At 46.4% G+C, this 26,627-nt stretch overlaps 1 protein-coding gene across 1 annotated transcript in view; it reads right to left on the reverse strand.

Annotated features, from left to right (window-relative positions):
• The window catches only part of CAMSAP3 (calmodulin regulated spectrin associated protein family member 3), a 260,013-nt gene that overhangs the window by 51,770 nt on the left and 181,616 nt on the right, over positions 1 to 26,627 (reverse strand). The window contains exons 5-8 of the mRNA XM_086960399.1: positions 19,486 to 19,624; positions 15,270 to 15,409; positions 12,217 to 12,310; positions 11,907 to 11,958 (exon numbers count right to left, since the gene is read on the reverse strand). Coding sequence (XP_086816525.1) covers positions 11,907 to 11,958; positions 12,217 to 12,310; positions 15,270 to 15,409; positions 19,486 to 19,624 — 425 coding nt within the window. The remainder of the gene's footprint in view (positions 1 to 11,906; positions 11,959 to 12,216; positions 12,311 to 15,269; positions 15,410 to 19,485; positions 19,625 to 26,627) is intronic.

Below are 26,627 nucleotides of genomic sequence, written 5' to 3' on the forward strand. Positions count from 1 at the left end.
TAATTTAGAGATGAGCAGAACAAAGGTTGTTTAGGAATAAAATGTACATTAAAATTGCTGATACCTGCCTCCCCAGCCATTCCTTTAGCTTTGGGGACCTGGAATAATCTGAACTTTCGCATTTACTTACGAGAGAGTTGGTTAGTAGTTGTTTTGGCAGCGATGACAAGGGCGATAGGCTGTGCAAGCAGCAGTGGCCTCCTGGACAGAGCCCTGGCACTTAATATTTTACAAACTAAGCACTGGGGTAGACCCTACCCCAGCAGCAATGGGTGGACACTACCGTAGAAAGCAAAGGGTGGGACCTACCCCAGCAGCAATGGGTGGGCCCTACCCCTGCAGCAATGGGTGGGGGCACTACCCCAGCAGCAATGGGTGGGGGCACTACCCCAGCAGCAATGGGTGGGGGCACTACCCCAGCAGCAATGGGTGGGGGCACTACCCCTGCAGGCAGTGATGGTAAAGAAGGTGGGGTCCAACCAGATCTAGGAGCTATTATACAGCTGGATTGGAGTTCCAGTGTGGCCTCACTGAAATATGCGGACCACAGCTTGGTGTAAATTGCCGACACCAGGACATGTTCAAGGGGTGCCCACACAATCTGCGGCCTTAGCGTTCAGATCAGCAACATGCAGGCAGTGAGGTAGGGTTCATATTTTCGCTCCAGGTGGACCCAACGCTTTTGCCTTTGTCTCACATGGCCATCAGCACTCCTTTTGTTAGGGTCTCGTGGAGGCTGGGAACTAGCGGGAACTCAACACCTTGGTGCCAATGACCTTGTGGAAACAAAGGAACAAAATATGACTGGAGTCAGGTTTTTTCTTCTTTCAAACAACGTACGTAAGAGACAAGTATACCCCGTAAGAATCTCAGATATATCTGTCCACATGAGTAAGACACTAATAACCATTGTACAGCACTTCCTAATAACTTAAGGAGTACTCAAGGGTACACTTTAAAAAACCTTAGAAAAACTAAAGCTTGAAAATGCGGACTGACCGACACGTCCCCGCAGGGGACCCTCATAAGGGGACGGCCCCTTTAGTGCCACAGGATGGCATACTGGACAGTCTAGTGTCTGGTGACGCCTTCGGGGTACCGTGCATCACTTCCGGCCGAGGTGGGGGAAGGGGAGAGGTATGTAACCCACCATGTTGGCATATTTTGTATGCCAATAAATGCAGCAATTTTTCCCACTAAAAAGTGGTCTTGTCTGCTTATTTATGTACATGTATGTTGCTGCGGGAGGGCTGGTGAGTGTGGCCGATATTGGCACGAAGACCAGCAAAGTTCTAAACTGTGCCTTGCAGTTTGTGCTGGCAGTGTTATATTTAGGCCTAAATTACCTACGATGCTGGATGGTAAAAGACTAATTTCATTGCTGTCCTGTTTACCCCTCCCTTTTGTACTACTAATGGTTGTGTCCACCTCGCGTTTTTTTCAGAATGCAAGGGCTGGCTACATTCTTTGCTGAGCGTTGGTGATTCACTTGTTCAGAACTCACTAAACTATATTACAAAGACTGCAACTTGTGACCAGGATTAGCAGGTAACGTAAACATCAGTTGTCCACTGAGCGAACTACAGAAATAGTCTGTGACCTGTTTGCAGGGCACTGGAATTATGACACGGTGCGGCCACTGCGTTTTCCACATAATTATGTATTTGCTGCACTGTCACATAATCCCACCATGCGCTGAACATTCTCCAGATTTTAACAAAATTAGCTTTTTGCTGAAATGGATCAAAAAATTACTGAAAACGTTGCAATGTTTTTTCACGCATAGGAAGCCCTTCGCATAAGCTCACTAGTCATCTTTTAGTTGCTTATAGCTGTATTTTGTTGTTTAACTGGTACAAATGAGGTGACATCTTTGCCCAGACGATGTTACCATGAGAAAAAATAATAATGTACTACTAAAACAAAATGTGCCACATTGCGCCACACAATTTGCCTTCTCTTGCCGCGTAATAGCCCACCCTGCTGCATAATTTGGCGGTTCTCGGCTGCATAACACCAGGGGCCCAGCCTGCATATATGTTGCGAGTTTAGCTGGGCGTGAACAGGAGTGTGCACCGGCGCCACGTTCACATGTATCGAGGACCCACCATTATCACGTGACCCCTTCTCAACAATGTCTGTGGGTTCAGGGTTTTTACGTCATACAAATGTATGCATGAACATTCAGGCCCTTGTCCTCGTGACTGCACCTTGCTGCCACGCCTCACACTCGATTTACGGGATGAACTGTTTCCATTCTTAGCACGGCCTGCTGCAAGCGGTGGGTGGCAGAGGCCCTTCCCCCCTGAAGGAATGGGCGAATGAACCCTGCCCCTACAGCACGCCTGAGGTGCCCCTACCTCTGCAGCCCCGGTATCCCTCAGTCCTTGGTGGTCCTTACCTAGGCGGCACCGGCCTTAGCATGCGTGTTCCCGAGTGGGTCCCGGCCATGCCGCCCCGTTGGCCCCTGAAGCTGCCGCCTGAGCAGCTCTCCCCTGTGTAGTCCTGCGTGCCTCCTACCCTCGCACCCTTCGAGACTCGAAGCCCTGCAGCCCCGGGCCGCACCTGCCGCTTCCCGCTCCTCCGTGGGTACTGGCGGGAGGCGCCCGCGCCGAGGGCGGCCTCGCTGGAGCGCGGAGCTTTGCCAACCTAAGAAAAAAGGTCTTTGTAAACAAAGGCCGTGTTTGTGCCGCGGCTCCTGAACGAGGCCTTTGTGTGCGGGGACAAGGAACAGGTTCTGCAATAAAAGGGCATTCCAGAGGTGCATGGGAACAAGGCCAGGGCAAGGGGTACCCAGCAGAAGACTGGCACCAAAGGATGTGCACATGGGAACATCATGAGAACGCCGCCAGTGAAAGGTGTCACAGCACACAGGGATACCATGGTAACAGCGTCGGGGCACGTGAGGAGATTTGGCACGGGAATTGGTGCCCTAGGGAAAATCTGTGAACACCACAGTTAGACAGCGTGTCCAAAAGAACACTGCCACGAGTAGGTGCCATGTGCACAGAAGGACAACACTGCCAGTGCAAATGTTACCCATGAGCAGGATGGCACGAGAGGGGATGCCCACAGCGGAATCATGGGACAAAACCAGGGATGCTCATGAGAAGAGTGGCCAGAGAGGTGGTACCCATGGGAACACAAGACAATACCGCAGCGCAGAAGAGGTCAAAGGAAATGCACAAAAGTTGATGGGAGAAATGCTTAAAATGAGTATAACAACTGGCAGTCACTCGGTGTAGCACGCCAACCCAGTGGTCTTTTGCCCACCAAGCTACATCTGTCTGAACCCAGCCATAGCCTGACCCTGCTCCAATGGCAACAGTCCAACCCGAACGAAGTACAAGGCCAGGTCTTCCCTGAACCAGAAGACAAGCAACCAAAGACAGGGTTCACCCCAATCGGGGCTCTTCAGACAGATGCAGCTTGGATCCAGTGGAACACTGAGCAAGGGACTCATTGCTAGCATTTCTCCCATCACCTTTTGTGCTTGATGTACTGATGAACCCCAGTCAGAGTAAAACCAGTTCTGGAATGCTTGTGTTCAGCTTCAGGAAAGGACATGGCCTGGCAGTTTGGGATGGACTGCTCTATTGGAACAGGGTCAAGGCTGATGTGCATACGGCTGGGTCCAAACTGAAGTGGAATGGTGGGCAGAAGAACAATGGGATGGGACGCGGCCTGCGCGATTGCTAGTGGTTAGACTGATTGCAAGCATTCCTCCCATCAAGCTTTGTGTGTTTTGAGTTCAAAATAAACACCATGAAAGGTGCTAGATGAAACAAGGTCAATGGAAGGGAGGCCAAATGAATACCATGAGAACAAGATCAGTGCTAGATGCACTCATGAGAAAGCAGCCACAAGAACACTCCCTTGGCAATAGGTACCCACAAGAACACCCACAAGAACACTGACGCAAGAAGAGGCACCCAATAACACTGGCATGGAAGTGCTATAGAAACTCAGGGGAACATCACTAGAGGAAGTGATGCCCAATAGAACACTGGCACGAGAAGAGGTATCTGTAAAAGCATAGAGAACAGAACTGGAACCGGGGTCCACAATCCCAACTCGAGAGAACACGAACAATGCAAAATGTGCCCAAGAGAACACCTTGGGAAGACTACCAGTGGAAGAGAGGCTAGTGAGTAAACTGCCTGAAAAAAGGGGGGAAAGCACGAAACCGGTCCTAGGATGCTTGTTTCCAGTCCAGGGAGGACCCGACCTGGCAGTTCGGGCTGGACTGTTCCCATTGGGCGCAGGGTCAAGACTGATTTGCATATGCCATTTTCAAAAGGAAAACTCCTTCGCAGCCATGGTTCTCGGAAGCACTTGAGGCCCAAAAACAGAACTGTAGAAGAGCCGAGAAAAAATGGAGAACAAACTACAAGGCTAGGCTTAAAGAAGAGTTCAAAGTAGCCTTAGCTAGCTATAAAAAACTGATGACTGAAAAAAGTAACTATTTTGTGCAAAAAATTAAGGAGTCAAAAAAATCTAGCAAAGCTCTTTTTACCATAGTAAAAAAGCTATCAAAAATTGAGAATAACAGTACTGAAGCAATGACGTCAGATTTCTGTAATTTACTGGGCAAATTTTTAGTTACTAAGGTATCTTCAGTATTTGATTCCTTTAAGAGCCATCACTCCTCTATTTCCGCTCAGGCTCCCTCTTACCTAATAAAAGAAGCCAAGCAGTCATCACAAATCCCATTGTTTCAATTTACTCCACCTACTTCAGAGCAGATTCTGCAAGAGGTGAACACCACCAGTTCAGGTAGTCCAATGGACCCCTGCCCGCCTAAGGTGATGCAGTTATTCCCGGATTTGTGAAGCTCACTTTGAGAAATTATTCACACAAATCCTGAAATCTGAGATCTTTCCAGATGCCTGGAAAACTATATCGGTGATGCCACTTCTGAAAAAAATCAAATTTAGACTGTGAGGAGCCGGGCAACTACATACCCATAGCCAGGATACCATTCGCAGCAAAAATCCTAGAGAAACTTCTAAATAAACAGCTGTCCGGTTCCTGGCCGAGGGTAACTGGCTTGATCACTCTCAATTTGGTTTCCGTGAGGAACACGGGACAGAAATGGCACTGCTAACAGCTGTGGAGGAACTCAGGAGTGTTCTGGATGACGGAGGGAAGGCCGCCTTGGTATTATTAGACCCATCGGCGGCCTTCGACACGGTCTGCCATGAGACACTCCTGACCCGTCTCACAGATGCCAGAGTCCACGGCTCGGCATGTGCCCTCCTTGCATCCTACCTGGGTAATAGAACATTCTCAGTAGAGCTGGGAGAGGCAAGTTCCAAATCATTCAGTTCACCATGTGGGGTACCTCAGGGGTCTGCCTTAAGCCCGACCCTTTTTAATCTGTACGTGGCATCACTGGCAGAAATTATAAGTAAAAGTGGTTTCACCCCAGTTTCCTATGCCGATGACACCCAGATAGTGGTGTCTATTGGCAAGGATGTGAACGAGACAGCAGAAAAATTCAGATTTTGCATGTCTCAGGTCAGCGAATGGATGTTGAATAATTGCCTGAATCTGAATGGGGACAAGAGTGAGATTCTGATGTTGGGGGGTGAATCAAACATCTGGTCCCCGGCATGGTGGCCAGAGAGCTTAGGCAACTGTCCAGATCCTTCAGAAAAAGTAAAAAATCTGGGCATGACCCTTGATGCTAAACTTTCTTTTGACTCCCAAGCCAGTAAGCTGGCCTCTTCAGTTTGGTACATCTTGAAGATGATTAAAAAATTACTGCCTTATTTACCAGATGACACACGAAAGACAGTGGTGACGGCCTTGGCCTTGTAAAGGTTGGATTATGGGAATGCCCTGTACGACGAAGCCAAGGTACAGATTCTTTCCAAATTACAACGTCTGCAGAATGCAGCTGAAAGGCTGGTACTCGACATTCCTAAATATGAGCCAATTTCCCACAAATTAAAAACCCTCCACTGGCTCCCAATTGCAAAAAGAGTGCAGTTTAAATCTTTGTGCCTGGCCTATAAGGTGTTACATGGATCTGGCTCACAGTTCCTGAAAACCCACTTGAAACTGTATGAACCCTCTAGAGTCCTTAGATCGAGCCAATCAAAATTAATCAGGGTTCCGAAATTTAGACGGACCAGATGGGGTGGAAGAAGTTTTCTTTTGCATACAGCTAGGGCTTGGAACTTGTTGCCCCTCACCTTAAAAAATAGTACGTCTCCGGGCTCTTTTAGAAAAGCAGTGAAAACATGGCTCTTTACCGTGATACGCTAGGCTGCCCGTCCCAGATCCTTGCTGTCTGTCATAGCGCCAAGACGCCCTTGGGCATTCGCGCGCTCTATAAATGAATAAATCAAACTGGATTGGCATGGTGAGTAAAAAAAAAAAACGATGGGTTTATGCCCAGATCTCTGTACTGGGGTGAATGTGTGACATTGTTCTGCATTCTGTCCATCAATTGTTCTTTTTGCATTTGAAACAAGCATTTACAATGCAATGGTTTTGCCTTTGTTAAAGTTAGAGCTATTGGCATTGCTCTTGACATTATTTTTATTTATGTTTTTTTAACATAAATAAATGGCATTGTCATTTACAATGCCACTAGCTTCATCTATCGCAAATGACACACACAAACACACACAGAGCCGCCCCACACACACCCCCACACAGAGCCCCGCACACACAGCCCCCACACACACAGCCACACAGAGCCCCCCACACACACAGCCACACAGAGCCCTCCACACACACAGCCACACAAAGCTTCCTACACACACAGCCACACAGAGCCCTCCACACACACCAACACAGCACAAGCAGGCAACAGGGGCAGACGGAGGCACAAGCAGGCAACAGGGGCAGACGGAGGCACAAGCAGGCAACAGGGGCACACAGAGGCACAAGCAGGCAACAGGGGCCCACATGTCAGCTGTTGGTTTATATAGCTGGATGCAAGAACAGAAAACACAGCAAAAACCAAAATACTGGTTGGGTGATACAACCCCCCGCCCCCCAACCTCCAACTTTTTTTTCATGCCACTTAAAACTTTGAGCTGCAGATACAGGAAAGCCTGAACACACTGACTGCAAAGGGGCATCTTCAGAAAGTGCGGGTAAATGACAACATGAACTACGAGCTTAGCAGGCCACCCAGGGAGATGGCATATAGAGATGAACTACAGAGAGCTTAGAGGTCACCTACAGACTCTGCGTGCAGCATAGGAATTGAAACAAACAAATCAGAAGGTAATCTCGAGACCAGCTGCAGAAGAATCACAACCACCTAGCCCGCAGGAGTCATGATTAGAGACTGTTAGAAGAAGGTGGTGCCGTGGTACCCGTAGCTTAGTTCACCTCCAGAGACTGCAGCCAGAGTAGGAGGAGGATATTCCACCCATACAGCTGGAGGTCATCTCTAAAGATGGCCTGCAATGAAGGCGCTGAAACCCACATAGTGACAATGAATCAACCTCAGGGAGAAAACTAACTTCCAGAGGCTAGAAAGCTACCTCAAAAGACTGCTAGCAGAAAAGGGGCAGAACTCGCCTACAGCTCAGAATATTAGCTTCAAAGGCTATCTGAGGAAGAGGTACCAATTGCTGCAAGCTGTTTGGGATCCCATCTATACATGCCCAGCACATAAAGAAGTTACCCTTGGGGTCACCTCTAGAGATCACAGAAAACTAAGAATGAAGTACACCAGAACGCCACCTTGTTACAGTAGCAGTCATAATTTCCAGAACTCAGAAGGGAAGTGCAGAGGAGGAATCCGAGATCAGGCACTAGTCAAAGAGGAAGTGAAAAAGTTGTACAAGAGCAGAAGTTCCAGCCAGGACCAGACATCCAAACTATTGGCCACATCCACGGCGTTCAGCGTGTACAAAAGTAATGCATGCAGACATCCAGCTCCTCCCACATCATACATTTAAAACTGGAGGGGCTCGATGTTTCATTGCTTGCCTGTAAGTTATTTAAAAGGCTACCGTCTGGATTACGAAAAAAAAATACTTGGAATCGAAGTTTACATAAGAAACTTTAGTCTATTATTTGAAGTTAAAATCACAGGACACCAGGCATGAACCCACACTGAAGAGCATTTAGATGAGCAGCACCTAGAGGCCCCCATTCCTTGGTAAACACATGCAGTTTGGCAGAAACAGTAACTGGAAGCCACACCCTCCTGTGATCACATGCCCAATACTAATCAGACCTTACAGACAATCATAGGACACCAACTCCATTCATTCGTATGAGGGAACCCGACGTACTATCAGAAGTAGGGACATCAGATGTCTAGCTCATATTAAAGCCACAAGAAGGAGCCAACTGTTAATGCTCACCCACATGCCATCACCCGAGACCCAGGTTTCTAACCCTGCCCCAAGTTAGGTCTTCAGTCCACAGAGGTCATTCAAAGGTCCCTCTATATACAGCGGTCCACAACTTCGTCGCTGTTCCACTATCCACTGTATCTAATCCACAACTCCCCTCCCGTCGATTCCACGGACCTCTCACACGTCTTCCCCTCCTCCACAACTCACCACTGGCCTTCCACTCACCCACAGGTCGCCCCACGGAGGTCATGTCACAGCTCCATCCATACAACAGGAAACAGTCCACTCCCTCGCGTTTCCTTACTTCTAATTCCAGACTTATTTGAAGCACTTACTTCAGGGCTCTCATTCCTCAGGACTTAAAGGGCGTTATCACCAGGGCTCTCAAGTTTTCCAGTTCCATGCCAGATTGTCTCTTCTACTGGAGTTGTTGCTTTGCTTTCAATGGCTTACAGCCCTAAATTCGTCATGGGCTACACCGGACTGAAAATGACAGACTAGTGCCCTGCCCAGCCAGCATATTAAGGTCTTGCTGTGCCACTTAGGTGGAAACCGCAGAACCCTGCATCTGCGCGCTGACCTCACCTCATATGCCTTTCACCCTGCATCTGCGCGCTGACCTCACCTCATATGCCTTTCACCCCAAGCTCCTGTACAGCACATCCCTCAGCTTCAAGAAGCCTTCTTTTCAGGGTTGACAAGGTACAGCTCCCTCTGCAGTGCTCCCCAATGATGCAATTCAACAGCTCTGTCGCTGGTCTACCCCTGTGGCCCCTAACCCAAACCATCCCCGAAACAACACATCCAACAGCCTCCACACGCCCCCTTCCAGAGACACGGAGGAAAGGTCATTCCAACGCCACCCCCCCCCCCCAGCTCGTACCCCCATCCTCCCCCACTCACCAGCATGATGACCCCCCAAATACTGAGCACGATCCCGCAGGCCGCCATCTTCGGCCCGCAGCACAGGAGGGACACCATCGGGGCGCAGAGGTGAGAGCGCGGGCGCTTGTGGTGTGGGTGGACGGACAGCTGGACACACCGGGCAGTGGGGCAAGGGATCAGCGCCGGCACAGAAGGGATGAAAAGCTCGCAGTGTCAGAGCTGAATCGCTTCCTTCTTGCAGCCTCTCCCCTGCCTACTTTGGGGGCACGTAGCACAGGCATGTTAGTGACGGTCTTGGCGGGAGTTCAGGGGTCCCCTCAGCCCTCACCATATGCCCGGACGAAGGCAGCACTCACCCCCTTTCTCGCCGATAGCGGGCTGCAGCTTGGCGGCTCCAATCACCAAAACGATGCCGAGGATGAACCATTCCTTGCGGACACGTTCCAGTAGGCCCATGCTGCCGGGAGATCTGAAACGGACTGTCCCAAGAGTCAACGAGCAATCGGGTGGGGGGGGGGAGCAGGAACAGACACACACGGACAGGCGCGGAGGGGGGCGGGAAGACATAAGGCAATAACAAGAAAAGCGGGAGGGGGCGGAGAGACGCCGACGACGGCCTTGGAGCAGGAAGGCGGCCATGAGGAAACAAGCGGGAGGGGGCGGGAAAGGGGGAGGAGAGACGGAGCACGAAGGAAGACGCTGACGACGGAAGGCGGGTGCCGGCAATGCCGGACCAGACACGGGGGCGTTCCCGGCGTCCCGTGACGTCGGCAAAAGCCAAAGAATGTCGGGAACGCCCCCGTGTCTGGTCCGGCATTGACGGACAGGCCCCTCGTCCAATGGCAAGGCTCCGTTTACGGAGCCAGCCAATCAAGGACGAGGGCCGAACCAAGCCACACTATGCAACTCAACAGGATTTCGCCTGCGCCGAAAAGATGCGCAGAGCGCATCTTCGGCGAGGCAAAACCTAAAAAGGGGTGGCCATGAGACATTGTACAATACAACCAGTGAAAAGGACGCTCATTAGAACCTCATGAGAAGGCAGTACTAGGAGACTGGAGCAATCTCATCACTCTGAAGAGGCCTCACAGGAGCTTTTCCAGAGCTGGAGGGATATTTACTCCTTTAAGAGAGGTCTAAATTGAAAGTGTTTCTTCTAATGAGCAAAAAGTTCAACGGCACCCAAAGGTACATAGATAATAGTGCTCTGTCAAGTAAACACAGAGTGCATCAACTCCTCTTTTGAATTCAAGCCTACTAGACAGCACACGCGCTGACTGTTGCAAGGCATACTGTGGCTTACCAAAAACGCAGAGGGACTTTGTACCCATTTATTGCTTACCATTGGTTGGCTTTCCTAGTCAATCTTATGTCTGTCCAACCCTTTGAGCATTACCTCTTTACAATCTGATTGGCTAGCACTGCTGCTTCCAATGCTTGCTTTTTAACTGCTACTTCTTTTTAGGTCAAAGCCTACCAGAGAGTGCAGAAGTCTGGTTTTCCGAAGCATTCTTGGAAACACTCTGAAAGCTTCCCTGGGAATTCCTTCTGCCCATTGCTTACCAATGGCTTTGTTTTGTCCCTCATGTTTATTTGCTTTCTAATTGCTGGCTTAATTTGTTTTAGGCAGTCCAGCTTGAGTTAGTCCCTCCCGAGGAGCATAGCCTGTTTACTATATTCTTTCATGAGTGCTTGCCTGTAAAAAAATGTTTTATCGTGTCACATTTACGAGGGAGACTGGCGTTTACTCTTCTTTCTGACTTCAAAGTGAGAGGATTTATCCGACAATCTGCATGCGTGAATGGAAGAGCTAATATCTCAAACTATATCCAAATTAAAAAAGCAGAAATGAAGCACTCATTTTTGTAATTCTGAAGTGTACTGTAAATAAATATTTCAATACAATCAAAACAAAATCAATGCTGCTTCCGCACATTATCTTTGTGCCCTGTATAGTTTTATCAATAAAATTATGTCTGCACAAATGTAAATGTCATTTCAATGGAAAATGTATGGTCTGGAATGGCAGTGCCCACTCCACTCCACTCCACTCCACTCCACTCCACTCCACTCCACACTGAATAGCAGCCACGAAGGTGTACACAATGGCTAAAACACAATGGCAAAGCCAATAGCTCTTGCATAGGTGAGATATTGGCTGTGCCAATGCTTGTTCTTGTGTGTGAATGACTCCATTTCAGTGCATATTTTTGATCTGTCTCCCTTGTGTACTTCTTCCTCTTACACTATGTTGCTCTGTTGCCACTTCTTGCCACGTCCTCCCCAAGTTACTTTTGCTTCCTCCTCCCATTTAAAATTTAAAAAAGTTGTTTTATTTTCTTTTTAGTTACTGATCCAAATTGAATCCGTAATTAAAATGAAGCAATGAAATGAATGCTGTGCAGGAAGGCTAAACACCAATTACAAAGCCAATTGGTCTCAAAGGTGCGATCTATTGGCTGTGCTAATGCTTGATGGTGCATTGAAAAGTCCTTTGTCGTCTATCACAAAAGACCACTCTTCTACACATCCCCTCTCTGTACGCTCAATCCAAACTCTTAGACTTACTACTTCATCCAATAAATTATAAACAAAAATGCCACTCACACCCTCTCCCTCAGTAACGTGCAAACCCACTGAATCTGGGACGAGGGTGAGGGAAATTTTGGCCCATTTGGCGATACTCACCTCTGGCTGGTGCAGCTTATGGGTGAGGGGGATTCGATGAATCCAGGGAAACCTGCAAAACAAAAGGTATGTCAGCTGTGGGAGTCCTACAAAGGCTAGCCTTAGTACATGGTGATATTGCTAAGCAGGACTTCACAGGTCTGGAAAGAGAACCTGAAATACCACATCTAGACAGCTTTCCACCAAGTTCCCATTTCAATCCCTCTCCAACCCGCTAGAAGCTTTAGAAACAAAAGCCCACATGATCAGGAGCTGACCTGGGCTTGCCCGCCTGTCATAAGAGAGCCCCCACCCCACCACTGCGAGATACCTTCAGAGTCTGCAATCTGCTTGGGCTGGACGAAGTCTGGTTTCACCACCTCAAAGCACAGGTACAGCTCGGCCAGAAATGCACCAATGTTGATCTGTAATATCAGGGAAGGAAGTTAACAGAAGACGTTGGTGAGGTTAGTCACTCTGCGTTATGAAAACTATAAATAGAGTATGGTTTTTAAGCAATGTATATATTTCATTAATACCAGTCTTCCTTGTGACATCAACAAGGTACTATTGGTCAAAGTAGGATCAAAGGAGAGAACATCACATCAGAATTGAGAACACTGAGTGCAAACCTATAAGAGCCTCTGATCTCACAGGTCCACTTAAGTAAAATGAGATTTCCTGACAGGCTGGTGCCTCAGAAAAGTCAGTGGGGCCTTGGCAGAGCCAGAGAACTAGCTGACACCGCATCTGCCCAACCAAATATTCAAAGGCACTGACCAGTTTCATTGCTATTTCCATTACCGTGCAGGCAGGTACACTTTGCATGCCTGCAGCCATTTCTTTCAGCCATGCCCACAGACTTTACCCCCAATGCCCTGCTTCTTCCATTGTAACTCTGAGAATTCGGATATATCCAGGCCAACTACTTTATGATGGGGGCCTTTTTGTCCTTCAAGTATGTGTGCCAATAAAAAAGTCATGTACACCCTATACAAAAAGAGAGTGTGGCCAGTACTCCCTTATGACGTATATATGTCATTTGTGCAAGGAACTAACATCAAGGGAGTTCTCCGTCCACTGTACATTTGGTTTAACTGACTTCCAGCACCCATGATGTCCTAATATATTCTCCAACCTCAAAAAGAAAGTCTATCATCCTCTTTTACTATAAAATAAGGTCTACAAGTGCACAATCGGACTCTGGAGACACTAATCACTTCTTTGCCCCAGGATGGGGTGATCCAACCTGGTCATGTACCATGGTGATTTATTAGGACACCAGATGTAGCAAGATCATGCACCCTGTGTCCCAGAGGACAAAGTCTTGACCCACTGCTCCATCCTTCAACAATCAACAGCCTCATACTCGCTGTCAAAGGTCTAGCGAAAGGGAATGGAGCGCAACATATTGAAAGTGAGCAGGGTGCTTGAAGCCCTGCTTGCCTGGTCTTCCTGCCACTGCTGCCTTCATGCGTCTCAAGAATAGGGGTGCCAAGGGCATTATCATGTGTCCTTCAAGGAACACCATCGCTAGCAGAGGCTACCCTAGATCAACCACTTAGGAGTTACGCTTACAACTATGTCACAATCACTAGTGTGCGCTTGAGCCAGCTTATAAGGGCATCTTGACTCCACAAGAGAATGGATCTGGAGGTGGCAAGTTCCACATCTGGGCTGCACACCCAAAAGGATCACAAACTGACCCATATGCCTCACCAACAATGGGATGCTTTCTTGTCCTGGCAGCACACGTGAGCTGGCTTGTACGTACCAGGGATTGAGTGGAGAGTTTAAACCTGAAAGTTGGATTGGTAGACACGATTTGGTGTGGGAATACCGCTCCCCCTTCAATTGGGAAAGGTGGAAGCTTGTTTTCAAAGCCAGAGACAAGCGTGGGTAGTAAGAGATTCAATGAGCATCACAGCAGTACGCCACAGTCTCGGGAGTTCAACATCCTGACCTACCTCTCTTCCTTCCCCAAAGTTATACAACGATAACTGCCAAACTTTAAGGATTCCAGTTTCCTCATTTAAACCCTGCTCTACACCAACGCGGTCTAAAAACCGCTATTTGAAAAACATGCGATTTATAAAAATTTAGTTTATCTAGAAGTAAACACCAAGCTTCCTGCTGGCCCAACCTATTCCTCAGCCATGCACCCCAAACCTCAACTGCACCGTAAGACTTATGCCTGTGAGGGCAGGTGGAGTACAGAAATTTCCTGTGATGAACGAGAAGTGTAAGAGAGAGTCGCCTTGCTGGAACGGGAGAGCTGACCGGTGCAGTGTCAAGCCAACCCACAATGGGGAAAGGGTGATCTCTCTCATTCCACCCTCGATTCTCAATAATGGCTAAAAAGCAATTGTGGCATACTCTGAAGTCTGTGGCCTTCTGGGTGACGCCTCCCACCATTTAGGCGGGTAATGTTTCATAGCAGCAGGAGGAGGTGGCATGGACCCCATCTCAGCTGCACCTATACACCCTAGATTGCTCAACGAGCGCTGTAGGTTTCACCGTTGTATGACCTCACAGCGACGGATACCTTACACGCAAACTCCTGTGGGCAGAAGGTCTCATTAGCCTTGCAGTTTAATAATGGTCTCTTCTCTGCCCCCATCCATACGCCTGTTGTAGGACTTTCATTGTGCAATAATAACTGCTAATGCTGCTCGCTAATCCCAAAGCTTTGATCCTCTAATTAATGGCCGACCTTGTTAGCAGAATTGGGTGTGCAGCAGAGCGGATGCAATCTGTATTAATTCTGTAGGAATGCACAGGGGTCCTACCGGAGGGAGGCGAGTGGAAGGGGTGGACGTCGAAAGAACGAAGCATAGTCTAGTAAGGAACTCAGCAGTGTCTAGTCATTGCTTACGGGCTCCAGCAGTTTGGGCTCCTTCAGTCCTATGACGAGTGGCACACATGCTAGTACTGCGAGTTCCCCCAGTGCCCCTTGGGGCTCATTCATCCCAAAGTACAAGATCCCCCTCAAAGCACAGTCCTTTGTATGCGCCTGCCAGCGCTATCCGATCCCTCAGTGCCCTCTCGGTGCTACAGTTCTGCAATGTGAGCTCCCCCAATGCCACCAGAGCGTCATGATCCCCTCAGTCTGTGGTCCCATAGTATTAGTTCTAAATACTGCCTCAGTGTAGGGTCTTTGCTAGATTCCCCCATTAAACAGTCCCTCTGTATGGTCAGCCCTATATACTGCCTCGATCTCCCTCAAAGACTAGTCTGTACAATTCACTCACTATGTGGCCAATGTCAACAACCATCTCAATATCTGCTCCAGTTAAACCGGGCGCGCCCTCTCCTTTCTCACACCTTATGAGGCAGAGCATTTCAATGTGAGCTTGTGGTCCCCACAACCCAGGACCCTCTTACCTTGAGCAATGGGGGCACGTAGAGGAGGTCTTCCAAGGTAAGGGGGCAGCTCCCGCTCAGGAATTCGCTGCAGAACTCCTGGATGAGCTGCAGGTTGTAGAGACTGTCCGCCACCGACATGGTTTCCTTCAGGCAAACATCTGTGGGAGAGCACAGCCATGAACGGAGAGAAGCAAGAGCGCACGGCACACCAATGCAAAGCAGACATACAACGAGCATAGGTACTGCTGCATAGAGCTAAAGAGCTGCTGCTGAACCGACCTAGAGACACTTCTGAGCAGAGGTCCATGAATACTGCAAGACAGGGCTGGACATGCACTGCTAAACAGCTGCTGCTAAACAGAGCCACACGGTTACTGCCAACAGAGATACTGCTGGACAGACCCACAGAGATGCTTCTGAAAACAGTTACAGAAACACTGACAACCAGGGCTATGGAGATACTGCTAAAAGAAGACAGTGGGAGGCTGCTAGACAGAGCTGCAGATATTGGCCAGAGCAGAGCTACAGAGATGCTGCTGGACGGCTGAAAAAATGGTTTCAGAGACCACTGGACAGAGTTATGGTCAGGAGAGAGAATGAGCTCTTACACATCTTTTTCAAAGTGATAATTTTAAGAAATGCTGAATGCAGTATGTACATTACTTTTGTTGGTATGGTAGATTCGGGTGTACTAGACCTCATCAAGTGATTAACGTGAGTGGGGAAGGCACCCCTTTTCTATGCATTGTTTACTTGGGCCAGCCCTTCACCCAGCTTGACAAGGGCCCAACCCTATCACTTCCTAAGACTTGATTTTGAGCATGCCCTGAAACACTGCAGAAGACAACCTGGTGAGGGCCCACAGAGGCCACTGTCTGCAGGCATCGCCATCACACAAAGACGGTCCCTCGCACATTAGCCGCTGAGTGCTCACATCCCCATCACACCGACCGTGTGCACCACGTCCTGCATCACTGCAGGAGTCAAGTTGGGTTGTCACAATATCACCTAACGACTTCACTAGTATGCAGCTGCAATGATAAAATCAAGTGCTAAAAAGAGGCTCCAATCTGGTGTCTTGTATGCGGTGCACTAAAGTCTCAACGGGAGGGGGGCACAGAGATGACGGTGGTCTTTGTGTGCAACAAAGTTTCACCCTCTCACTGCGCTCTGCACGCACGTGTATTAATGTAATAATTTACCTCTTCAATGTCAAAATAAGAGACCCTTAAAACACTTGAGGTTATAAAGTCCTACCTCCAGGTTACCTTACAGTTAATGTATACAGCCTAAATTTGACATGGAATTTTCACAAGTTCTTTAAGTTTAAACGTTACAAATACAATGCAGAACTTGTGCATTCTAAGGGAAATCACCAAGTTTACTCTAGAACCTTAATAATCATATTCTTATAAATGAACTACCAAAAAATTGTGAATTTCACAGTAATTTGAATAAAGAATTTCGAAAGTACTTGAAAGTGAAAGAAATGCATGCCATTTTTAGAGCTTGTGATCCTCAGAAAAAAAGTTGCTAAAGTAATGGAGCCAATTCCAACGATAAAATTAAGAATTTCCTCCAACTAGTGGTTTACTAAATGCTAAATATTTCCGTGTGTGCCAAATATAAATTTTAGGGACATTTATGTAGACGTTCCGCTGTTTCGTTTCAATTAAATTGAGAGTTAATGAGCAGTTAACGTTTCAACTAATCTAAAATTAATGGGCCTAAAATTAAAAAAACAGGCATTGTCAAAGCCAGTAGGCCTGGTGTTGTTGAGGGAAAGTGCAGGGCACTCGTCAATTTTTTTTTAAAGAACCCCCCCCCCCCCCCCCACCAAACAAACAAAAATCATTTGCTAAATATTTTGGAGTTTCAAAAGTAGCACTGCATAGTGGTTTCTGACACTGAAGGGAACGACTTTGTATGTGAATGTGCTCTTTGTACAAGAGCAGAATTCAGTCACTCAGTAAACTTAGCAAATGGCAGAAGTTGCCTATTCCACTGAGCCATGCATTATGCTTTAGTGGGAACAAGAAAAATGCCAATGACAATAACAGACCAAAGATTGAAAAGAGCTGGTAAACCCCCTCTATAAGTATATTATACATGTCTTTTATATTAAAATCAAGGTCAAAACTAACGCCAGTCCTAAAAAAAGCAAAAAAAAGAAATGATACTTTCACAATTTTGGATCCATGAAGCATCTATGTAGGGATTTAGAGACATACTGTATGTCTATATTTCAATTCAATTACTGTGTGCACCAAGAGAGTGCTGTGTTGGGGAAATGCAGCAATGCCCTGCTAAGCAGAAATGGCCCAGGTGATTTTTGTATGTGTACGTTTGTATTAGCTCATGTGGCTCTTGATCACTGAGATTATCAGGTTGTGTGTGAATTAATATTCTACTGAATTTGACAGCTCTCACAGACTTCTTTTATGAAAAGTAGCAATTGATAAACTTCCTTAGAAGTTTAAAATTGGTACTTCGAGCCTGCTCACCTATTTTGATCAACTATGCATAAAAGTAGGCGATCACTCTTATTGTAAACTTGATCCGAAATGAAACAAATCACTTTGAACTTGGACTATTCATCAGATTAATTACCAATAATGGTGCGAGTCAACAGAAAAGTAATGATTTCTTGGTTATAATTGCAACAGTCCATGCAGCTGCTCGATCACTCAAAACCCAACAGGCCCCTCAGCTGCTTTTTCACTACATAAAGCGGTTATCCCTACCACTGACCAGAACTATAAGAAATCAGCATTGGCAAAGCCCAAGAGGTCGGACATTGACAGACAGGCCTAAAAACTGCTAGCACCGTGCAAAGTATCACTTATCTCAGCGACAATCTATAGTAGAAATCATTCAAAAGGTTTAACCTACTCGACTTCCTTTGTAGCACAAAATATTTTCTTATGTTGCAGGAATTTTGTTTTCTAGGCTCCACCACAAAACCCCAAAAAATGAATTTATGTTTTTCATCATATTTCCATTTCCTTGCTCCCAATACATATATTTCCATATCTATACATATGGACATACTCCGCGGACTTGCTGTGAAGTTGAAAGTATTTTTCGCTCACAACTTTGGTCAAATTCACCCAACCTTCTTTAATTTTGACAAGAAGCTAACTTTTTTTACCGAGAAATTGGGCATGTCAAAATATCTGCCTACTTTATGAGCTTCTTGGAAAATAGCACACCCTGATTGCATAAACTGTTTACCTCTGACAAAGGGCAGCCTTTAGCCTCAACTTTCTCTGTAGACCATTATAATTGGATTACGTGTGAGCTCAGAGGCAAAGCAGCTTTTATTAACTCTACTGCACAATGGCAACAAACTGTTGCAGCAATTTCCGAGAAAGTCTTTTAGAAACTGTACAGGTTCCCGAACACAGAAAAAGTGGATTTTCGGTCATTTCTTCTGTCTCTGAAGGCCAATTTTGGATTTAGGAGGGTATCTGCTGAGCTGCCAAGCCGGTTTATATGCGTAGTAGCTTAAAAGCTGCTCTAAGTAGCGGAGCTGTACGTGCCCGGAAGCATCTATGCAGCAGCCCTTGACAAAAGGCTTTTTCGATTTACAGACTGGGCTCATATACCACAGAGCAGAGCTTATGATTATAATGGAAGGCAAAACACAATGGTTTCAGTACCTCTAAAATAATCGGTTTAGATAAACTAGCACAGCAATGATTTGCAAAGAGCTGTCTCATAACTCAAGCTGACGAAGAAAAGAAAAAAATACATCCCAAAGCAACCCTACACAGGAACTGGTTAGATATTGGTTTCAATTCTTTTTACTTTCTGCGCTCAACAATCAATCCCTGCCTGTTAAAACGTATTCCATTTTTATTGCCATAACATCAGGCTATATTAGGTGTCTTTTTACTTTGGTTTTCAACCCATCATGGCCATGTTTTTGTTTCTGGGGAAATAACACAACAACTAGAACATTGAAATGTGCTTTTTTCGGCCTTACAGAATGAGAAGCATGGAGTTATGCGCTTGTTATTTACAGGAGCTGCGTACAAACGTGTTGCAGGCTCAATTGGTTACTTCCCTAGAGGCTCACAGATTGAGAGTGAAGGACAACAACCTCTCAGCTGAATAAAAGTATATGAAACATACAATGCAGTCTCCTACTGGCCGTCCTATTATTACAGGAGGATCCGCTCCGTTCTTCCAGACTTTGCTTTATTGTAATTTTAAGGAGGCCTTTTCTCACCTTCCAGCCGCAGGATCTCAGGGCAGTAGTAGTGGATAGTAGCAGCAATGGCGCAGCCGTTGGCCAGGTCCTTCACTCCAGTGATGCCAGGAAAACAAGGAGTCTGCTTCGGCAAGACCTTATCCTTCCGGTAGCGGATCTGGGAACAAATACAAGGAGGGAGTAGAAAACTAGTGTGAAGAACGATCCAAGAAAAATGTGCGTAAGGGATAAGGTAGGAGGGGAGGAACGATTTTGCAAAACAGTGGATGCAAAGGAGTAGATAACATGTCTCCTAACTTCATGTGCTTACATCGGGACGGAGCAATGCCAGGAAAAATCCACAATAAAGCACTTTTAAGTGTCGGAAGCTTGGACTACTCCAGAAATGGAACATTTATAATTTGGCAGATCATCTGTACAATTGTCACAACTGATGAGTCATCAAAAGTAGCCCAAATAAATAGAATCCACGCAGAGGTGACCTGGTGGTAAAGCAAAGTTGTCTAACTTGACATTTTAGAAAGCAGGCGGCACCCAGGACTGGAACAGTGCTATATTGAGGAGTAGGGTCACACCACATTGTTGCCAGGTCTGCAATTGTGGCAGCTCTGAATGCTACCTGCAGCACGGCTGCTGGTCTCGTATATGGCCCACCAAGCTGATCCATTGTTTCTATCGGCCTCTGGGCTGGAAAACACCAGGCCAAGCAAGTTGTTGGGCCCTAGAACGAACAGAGTATCATGGGCAAGTGTCAACAAATAGGTGGTTCCTGCACGTGGGAAGGAGAAGCAGGGTGTGTGTGTGAATCTGGGTCCAATCTTGTTAAACGTTTAGGCTCTTTTGGCCTCGCATTTGTTGCAGAGCCAAGTTTGTTTACCTTAGACCTGGAAAGAACGTCCCCAACAGGAGGCACGCACCTTTATTCCTGTAAAGAGGTGGGCATATAGGCAAATGGAGGCCAACCAATCGTAAATAGGACATGGGAATATCGGCAGTTATCTAGAAATGCATCAACAAATATATGGATGACTGTTTGAGGTCACAGGCATGTACCTCCATTAACCACCACCACCCTCCTTTGGATGCACGCAGAAGCGCAGCCACAAGTAGGCAAGCAGCAACTGTTAGCAAAGAGTTTCAACAAAAGAAGCAGGCAAGTAGAGCCATTCTCCGTACATGCAACTAAATAAAAAGAAGGGATGCAAAAACATAGCAAGGCACGATCCAGCAAAATGGGACACCAAAGAGACAAAAAGACATCAAGCGCCGAAGACAAGACCATTAAAAAGCAAACAAAAAAAAAACCCAGAGAGGAAAATGAAGGAAGCCACCACCCACTCCCTGAAACAAATCCACAGGATTTCCCTGACATGTATGACTGAAGGCAAAATGTAGTGTGTGGGCCTCGGTTTCTGGGACAGGTCTATTCTGCAGCTGGGAGACGGAGGGTTAAGTATTGTTCTTAGTCTACACTGGGTGCAAGTCTCGATTGAGATCTCATCATAATGGATGGTTCTAAGCACAGAATGGAAAATTAAAGGTTACAATTAATTTCTGGGCTATTACGTGATGTAATCTGTTATTTGAGAGCTTGAGACATTCTGCTTGGAAAATGGAACATTAAAAAGCTCACGGCTGCTTTCAAGCTCTCAACTAATTTTGTTAAATAGTCTGTTTCGCAGAGTTGGCTTGTGTACACCGGTCTGATAAAATAAGGAACCATGAGACAGGAGGCCTTCTAAAGCACGTGGTTTAAAAAATAAAATAAAAAACCCTTCATTCTCCTGCATCTTATTCTCCTAGTGCTGCAAGAAATATCTTAGGGTACTTGAGAGCCTTCCTCAGTATCCACCGGGGACTCAATGCTTTTCTGGAGCATCATTCACTGCAACATCTCCGAACTCATCCACTTTAATGGGGTCTCACCCACTCCAGTACTCGGAGTTGAGACATTCCCACAATCTACGGCCTCCCACATCTGTGTTGGGTCTCCCTCGCTCTGATCAACGACCTCACAGACTATAGATGGGTTTCGCTCCTTTCCGTCAAGGATCACACTCATACATTTCAATAGTGCTTCTCTCATTCCAATTACAGGTTCCATACACTTCCATGAAGCCCCGTTCACTCCTCGCTGAACCACAGGTTCAAACGTATTCCCACTTTTCAGAACCGGATTGTGTAAGAAAACGTTAGTATGTATGGAGTCTGGAACGGACATCAAACAAACTGCTTTCCTAACACTAATTTTTAACTGGGGTATTTTGGCACGCACATGATACAAGCTATAGGTTTAAGATCCAGATGGTGAAGTGGAACTCCGCCACATCCAGAAAAAATGCATCTGAAGATGGGTTTGGCAGAGGGGACATCCAGTTAGACCCACCTCAGAGGTTTATTTGTATCCAGGCTGGGGGGTTGAGGAAATTCACATTTGGTCTGTTCAGAGTCAAGCTTCTGTTTAACATGAATACTCCAGATTTCAGGTTGTTGGTGAATGGAGGCTGAAGTTCCAGGCAAAAGTGTCATATCATCCTACTGCAGGGTGTACAGTGTCCAGCAGATTTCTGTTCCTTAGTCAGGATTCGCAATCTGCAGGATTCACACAGCTGCTTTCAGGTAAAGCAGGAACATTAAGAACAGCTTTTGAATTAGTTTATGTTCTTTCCTTTTGGGGCTGATCATCTCCTAGTTTTAAGGTTTTTTTTCTACAGATCTCCTTGCGATTGTGGGTGGTCTTGTTTTCAGCTATTGCTTACCAGTTCATCAATGAATACTCGTTGCAAGGTTCTTCTTTATTTGCTTCTCTCCCAGCCCTTTTGGGCTTCCTGCAAGATACTGTCAGGTCTCCCTGAATTCCCTCGATATTCCGAGAGTGTCCAGTTTCTAAATTGGTCTTCGTTAGGAACAACCACACTGAATTTGGTTCTTTCATGCGGCTTGGTCGTCCCTGTGTATATATTCAGTTGCAGCACTCAAGAATCTTCTGCTCTTTATTTATTCCATCACTTTTTGCCATGGCTCAGAGGTTCATGTCAAGCTAGATCACTCCCAGACCCGCATCTCGGAGCAATACTGCCAGCTTTTTGCACTCTTATTCTAAAATATTAGAAGACCGTGCCATAGGTATATTTCATGAAAATGTACTCTATCTACTTGCTCCTTTTATGCAGTCAGCCAACATCCCAGGAACATTTCTAGTGGTCTATGGTACTACATTGGATGAGCGCCAACCACCTCAAGCTCAATCCTGATAAGACTGAGCTTGTTCTGATTGGCGGCTCATCCAACCCCTGGTCCTCTGCTTTCTGGCCTCCCATTCTTGGCCCTTCCCCCACCCCTGTTCCTTCCGTTAAAACCTTGGGCATCAAGGTTAGACAGGACCTGTCCATGCACGGCCAGGTCAGTGCCGTGGTGTCCTCCTGTTTTCTCTCCCTCCGAATGATCCGGAAAATCTCTCGTTTCTTTTCTCTTGACTCCCTTAAAATTATTATTTCTGCCCTCATCACCTCCCGCCTTGATTACGGCAATAGCTTGTTCGCCGGCATTCCAGCTTATGAAACCCGCCGCTTACAAGCTATCCAGAATCAGGCCGCCCGTCTCATCTTTCACTTGCCCAAAACCCATCACATCACTCCCGTCCTTAAATCCCTTCACTGGTTGCCCATCTTGCAGAGATCCCTGTTCAAATTAGGGTGCCTTGTTTATCGGGCCCTTGATCACTCTGGACCGGCTTTCATCAATTCTCTGGTTTCTCTTCACACCCCTGCCCGCACTCTCCGTTCTTCATCTTCTGCCCTCCTCACTGTTCCCCGCTTTCGCAAATCTCGCACCGGTGGTACCCGTTTCTCTGTTCTTGCCCCCCGGTTCTGGAACTCCCTTCCTCTTTCTATGCGTTTGATCCCTATCTTTTCCCACTTTCGTAAAGCGCTAAAAACTTTCCTGTTTGCCCAGGCCTACCCCTGCTAATCCTCCTGGCCTTGTCTGTCCGGTTCTTTAGAGCTCCCAGCGCCAGGAAGCCGTTTGGCCGTCGCGCGCTTTACAAATAATTTTCATTCATTCATTCATTCATTCATACATACATTATGTTGTCTCAGTGAGCAGGGTGCCTGCAGCTCTCACTTATTTAAATATAGCTTCCCATGAAGGTGTCTCAGCCTCGGGCACTGCATGAGCATTCAGGACCTGAGACCAGGAGCGGCCTCTCACAACGCACTGTAGAACACAAACTCACAACAGAATCTTGTCCACCACTGCTGCTGCATCAAGATGGAAATTCTCGCACTCCCACTGGGCCCTGTGTACTTCAACTGACTGTCCCTTCTTCACCAATGGCCGGTCACGCAACCACTCGTTCCACCCAGATTGCCCCAAAGCTTTAGCTTAACAATGGACATGGACTGTAGACTTATTCTAACAGGGGACAAAACTGGTCCTATCTTCTTCCAATTTCTTTATAGGAATTATCCTAAGATTCCTTTGGAGAGATAAATATAGGGAGCCCCTTCAGGACTTTGAGTGCATGGGGTGAGAGAAGGGATCTATTTGAGGGTAGGAGGGCACCAAGCCATACATGGCAGTGTCTGAGGATGTCCAGTGTGGGGAAGGTTGAGAAGATGGATCCAGAAATTGTGTTACACTGAGAAGGTGCGAAGGGTGAGGGGAATGGCCCTTTGGTGAAAAACAGCAAATAAAATGGGAGTGAAGTGTTGTGCAATCAGTCTGAAGATACTTTACCACAGGAGGCTTATTCCCAGACTCCTTCAAACAAAAAGCGATGGCATGCTGGATGCGATGGCAAAGAAAAGAGAAAGAAAGCATCAATGCTCTGTTCACCACATGAGGGGATGAGCGCCAAGACCGTCACCATCAGCATGCCAAGGAGTTGGACGCAGCCCTGGTGGGAGATAAGAAGGCTCAGACTCTTCCTTGTCTCTTAGGGAAGGGCATATGCACCAGACCTGTATAGTACTCGTGTTTGACCCACCCCAAGTTGGGCAATCTAGGAACAAGTAAAGTGCACAAAAATGAGTAAACTGTCTGCTGGAAGCAGCATGGGATGGACATAGCAGGTACTGGGCCTCGTGAAGGCTGCAGCAGAAAAGGATCGGTTGTAGGAATAGGCATTCTAATTACTGTGTAGTTTTCCACATCCCAGCTTATTAGCATTTTACAATAATCTCTTGGATGTGAAGATTAGGGGTCTACTGAGTCTATATGTACATCATAGTGACTCAGATAAAGTAGCATCTTATTTATTAAGGGGTCTAGACTTAGCCCAAGAGGAAGACAGAAAAATGTGAAGTCAATTAGGTCCAACCCTAATTGTTTGTATACAGCCTAATAATGAAAGAAAGTGTGAGGCCTGAAGGCAAGAAGCAGTGATGGTCTATCAATCATAGAATTGAAGACATCAATTGTCCATCGAGCCTAAATATGAAAGGCAGCGATGGCCCATCAAGCCGAGAGACCGAAGGGAAAGATGGCCCTTCACACTGAGGGATGGAATGGAATGAATTATCCATGAGCCAAAGACCCTGTAAATAATAATCCATGGAGATTTGAAGACAAAGTAATAAAAGCCTATCAATGGCAGGAGATGAACGGGAAGTGAATAGTCAGTTATGAGTTGGTGATGGAAAGGAATGGTGATCTGTCGAGAGATGGAAGGTCCATGGAGTAATGGAGATGGAAATGGCATTAATGGTTCATTTATCCAAGAGTCATAAAAGAACAATGATCCAAGAAGGAACAAGAGGGAAGGGAATAACAGTTCTTTGAGTTCTGGAGGCAGAGGACCGCAGTTGTCCCCGGAGCCTAGAGATGGAAGGAAATGATGATCTTCAATGAAGGTGCATCAAAGAGGTTCAGGTAAGGAAAATACTTGTGAAACGTGACTATACAGGTCTTGTGCAACATCTTCCTCAATTTAAGAAACTAAGACAAAAAAGGCAAAACAAAATAAACCACTCACCCAGTTGCAAAGGATGCTGGGACATTGCAGGCGAACCATTCATTGCCGTGGTTGGGCAAGATGGATCAACCAATTCAGAATTCCACCCTGATCTTTAAATGGTGTCATGAAGTTCAGATAATACAACAGAGAAGGAAAAAATGGTACAAGTTGAGTACCAAGTTGATGGCAGAGAGGATGGTTTGGTAGGACTAATATTTCATCAAAGCTTTCTTATGAAGAACCAGTCTCATGGAACCAAGGCAGTGGGCAGCATTGAAGGCGGACTAGAGAATGACAGGAAATAGAGGTTATAAAAGGCACAGAGAGAGCAAAAGCAAAAGAGGATAAAAGAGAGTAGGATAGGTTTCCTATGGAACAGAGGTAGGGTACCAATGGAAAGGTTTGAGGAAAATAGAGCCCTTTAATGTGAGGGGGGAGAGAAAAAGATAGGGTGCTTTAGTAGGTAGGTGAATACGTTAATGTTTCAAAGAGGGGAAAGATTAGTTACTAGCCATAGCGAGAGGATGACATGAGGTGAATACTTGGTTTCCATTGGGGGTTAGATTGGCAAAAAAAACGAATTTCATGGACAATGGCATAAAGCACAGTTCAGTTTGGAACTTGAAATATGGTTAAATGTGTACTACTTGTATCTTACTGTTCATATGGTGGGCTAACAGTGTCTTCAAGCAAGAAGCTTGTGTTCAAAGGGATGAATTCCTTTAGGGACATTATCTGAGTATAGGTTAATAAGAGGAGAATCTAGTCCCAAATTTGAAGGAAGAGAGTTCCCAGGAAAAAGCAAATATTTGGGGAGAAAAGATTTTGGAGGCAGGGAACCGAGGAGTTGGACAGAACAACTAATTGCAAAACAGAATATAAAGTTCTGAGGCTGAATACTCCAACTTATAAAAACTGCAAATAAAAGGAGAAGGAGAATTCAGAATGGTACGGATCAGTCCAGGGGAGAAAGAGGCACTGGAGAAGGGGGAAATTTATCTGAGGGGAGAAAAAGATTTTAAAAACAGAAGGGGGCTTTAAAAAGGCAGGAGCAATTAAAAAAAGTGGAGGGGGTTTAAAAGAGGAGAGGAGGTTAATTACAAGCAGTCTAATAAGATTTAATAAAATGGTGCTAAATACATTTCAGTCCTTGAATCTTTGTGGTAGAGATTACGTTAGATCAGTTCTATAAAACACGACATAC

The sequence above is a fragment of the Lissotriton vulgaris genome, chromosome 1_1 (assembly GCF_964263255.1).
Source record: "Lissotriton vulgaris chromosome 1_1, aLisVul1.2, whole genome shotgun sequence".
Lineage (NCBI taxonomy): Eukaryota > Metazoa > Chordata > Amphibia > Caudata > Salamandridae > Lissotriton > Lissotriton vulgaris.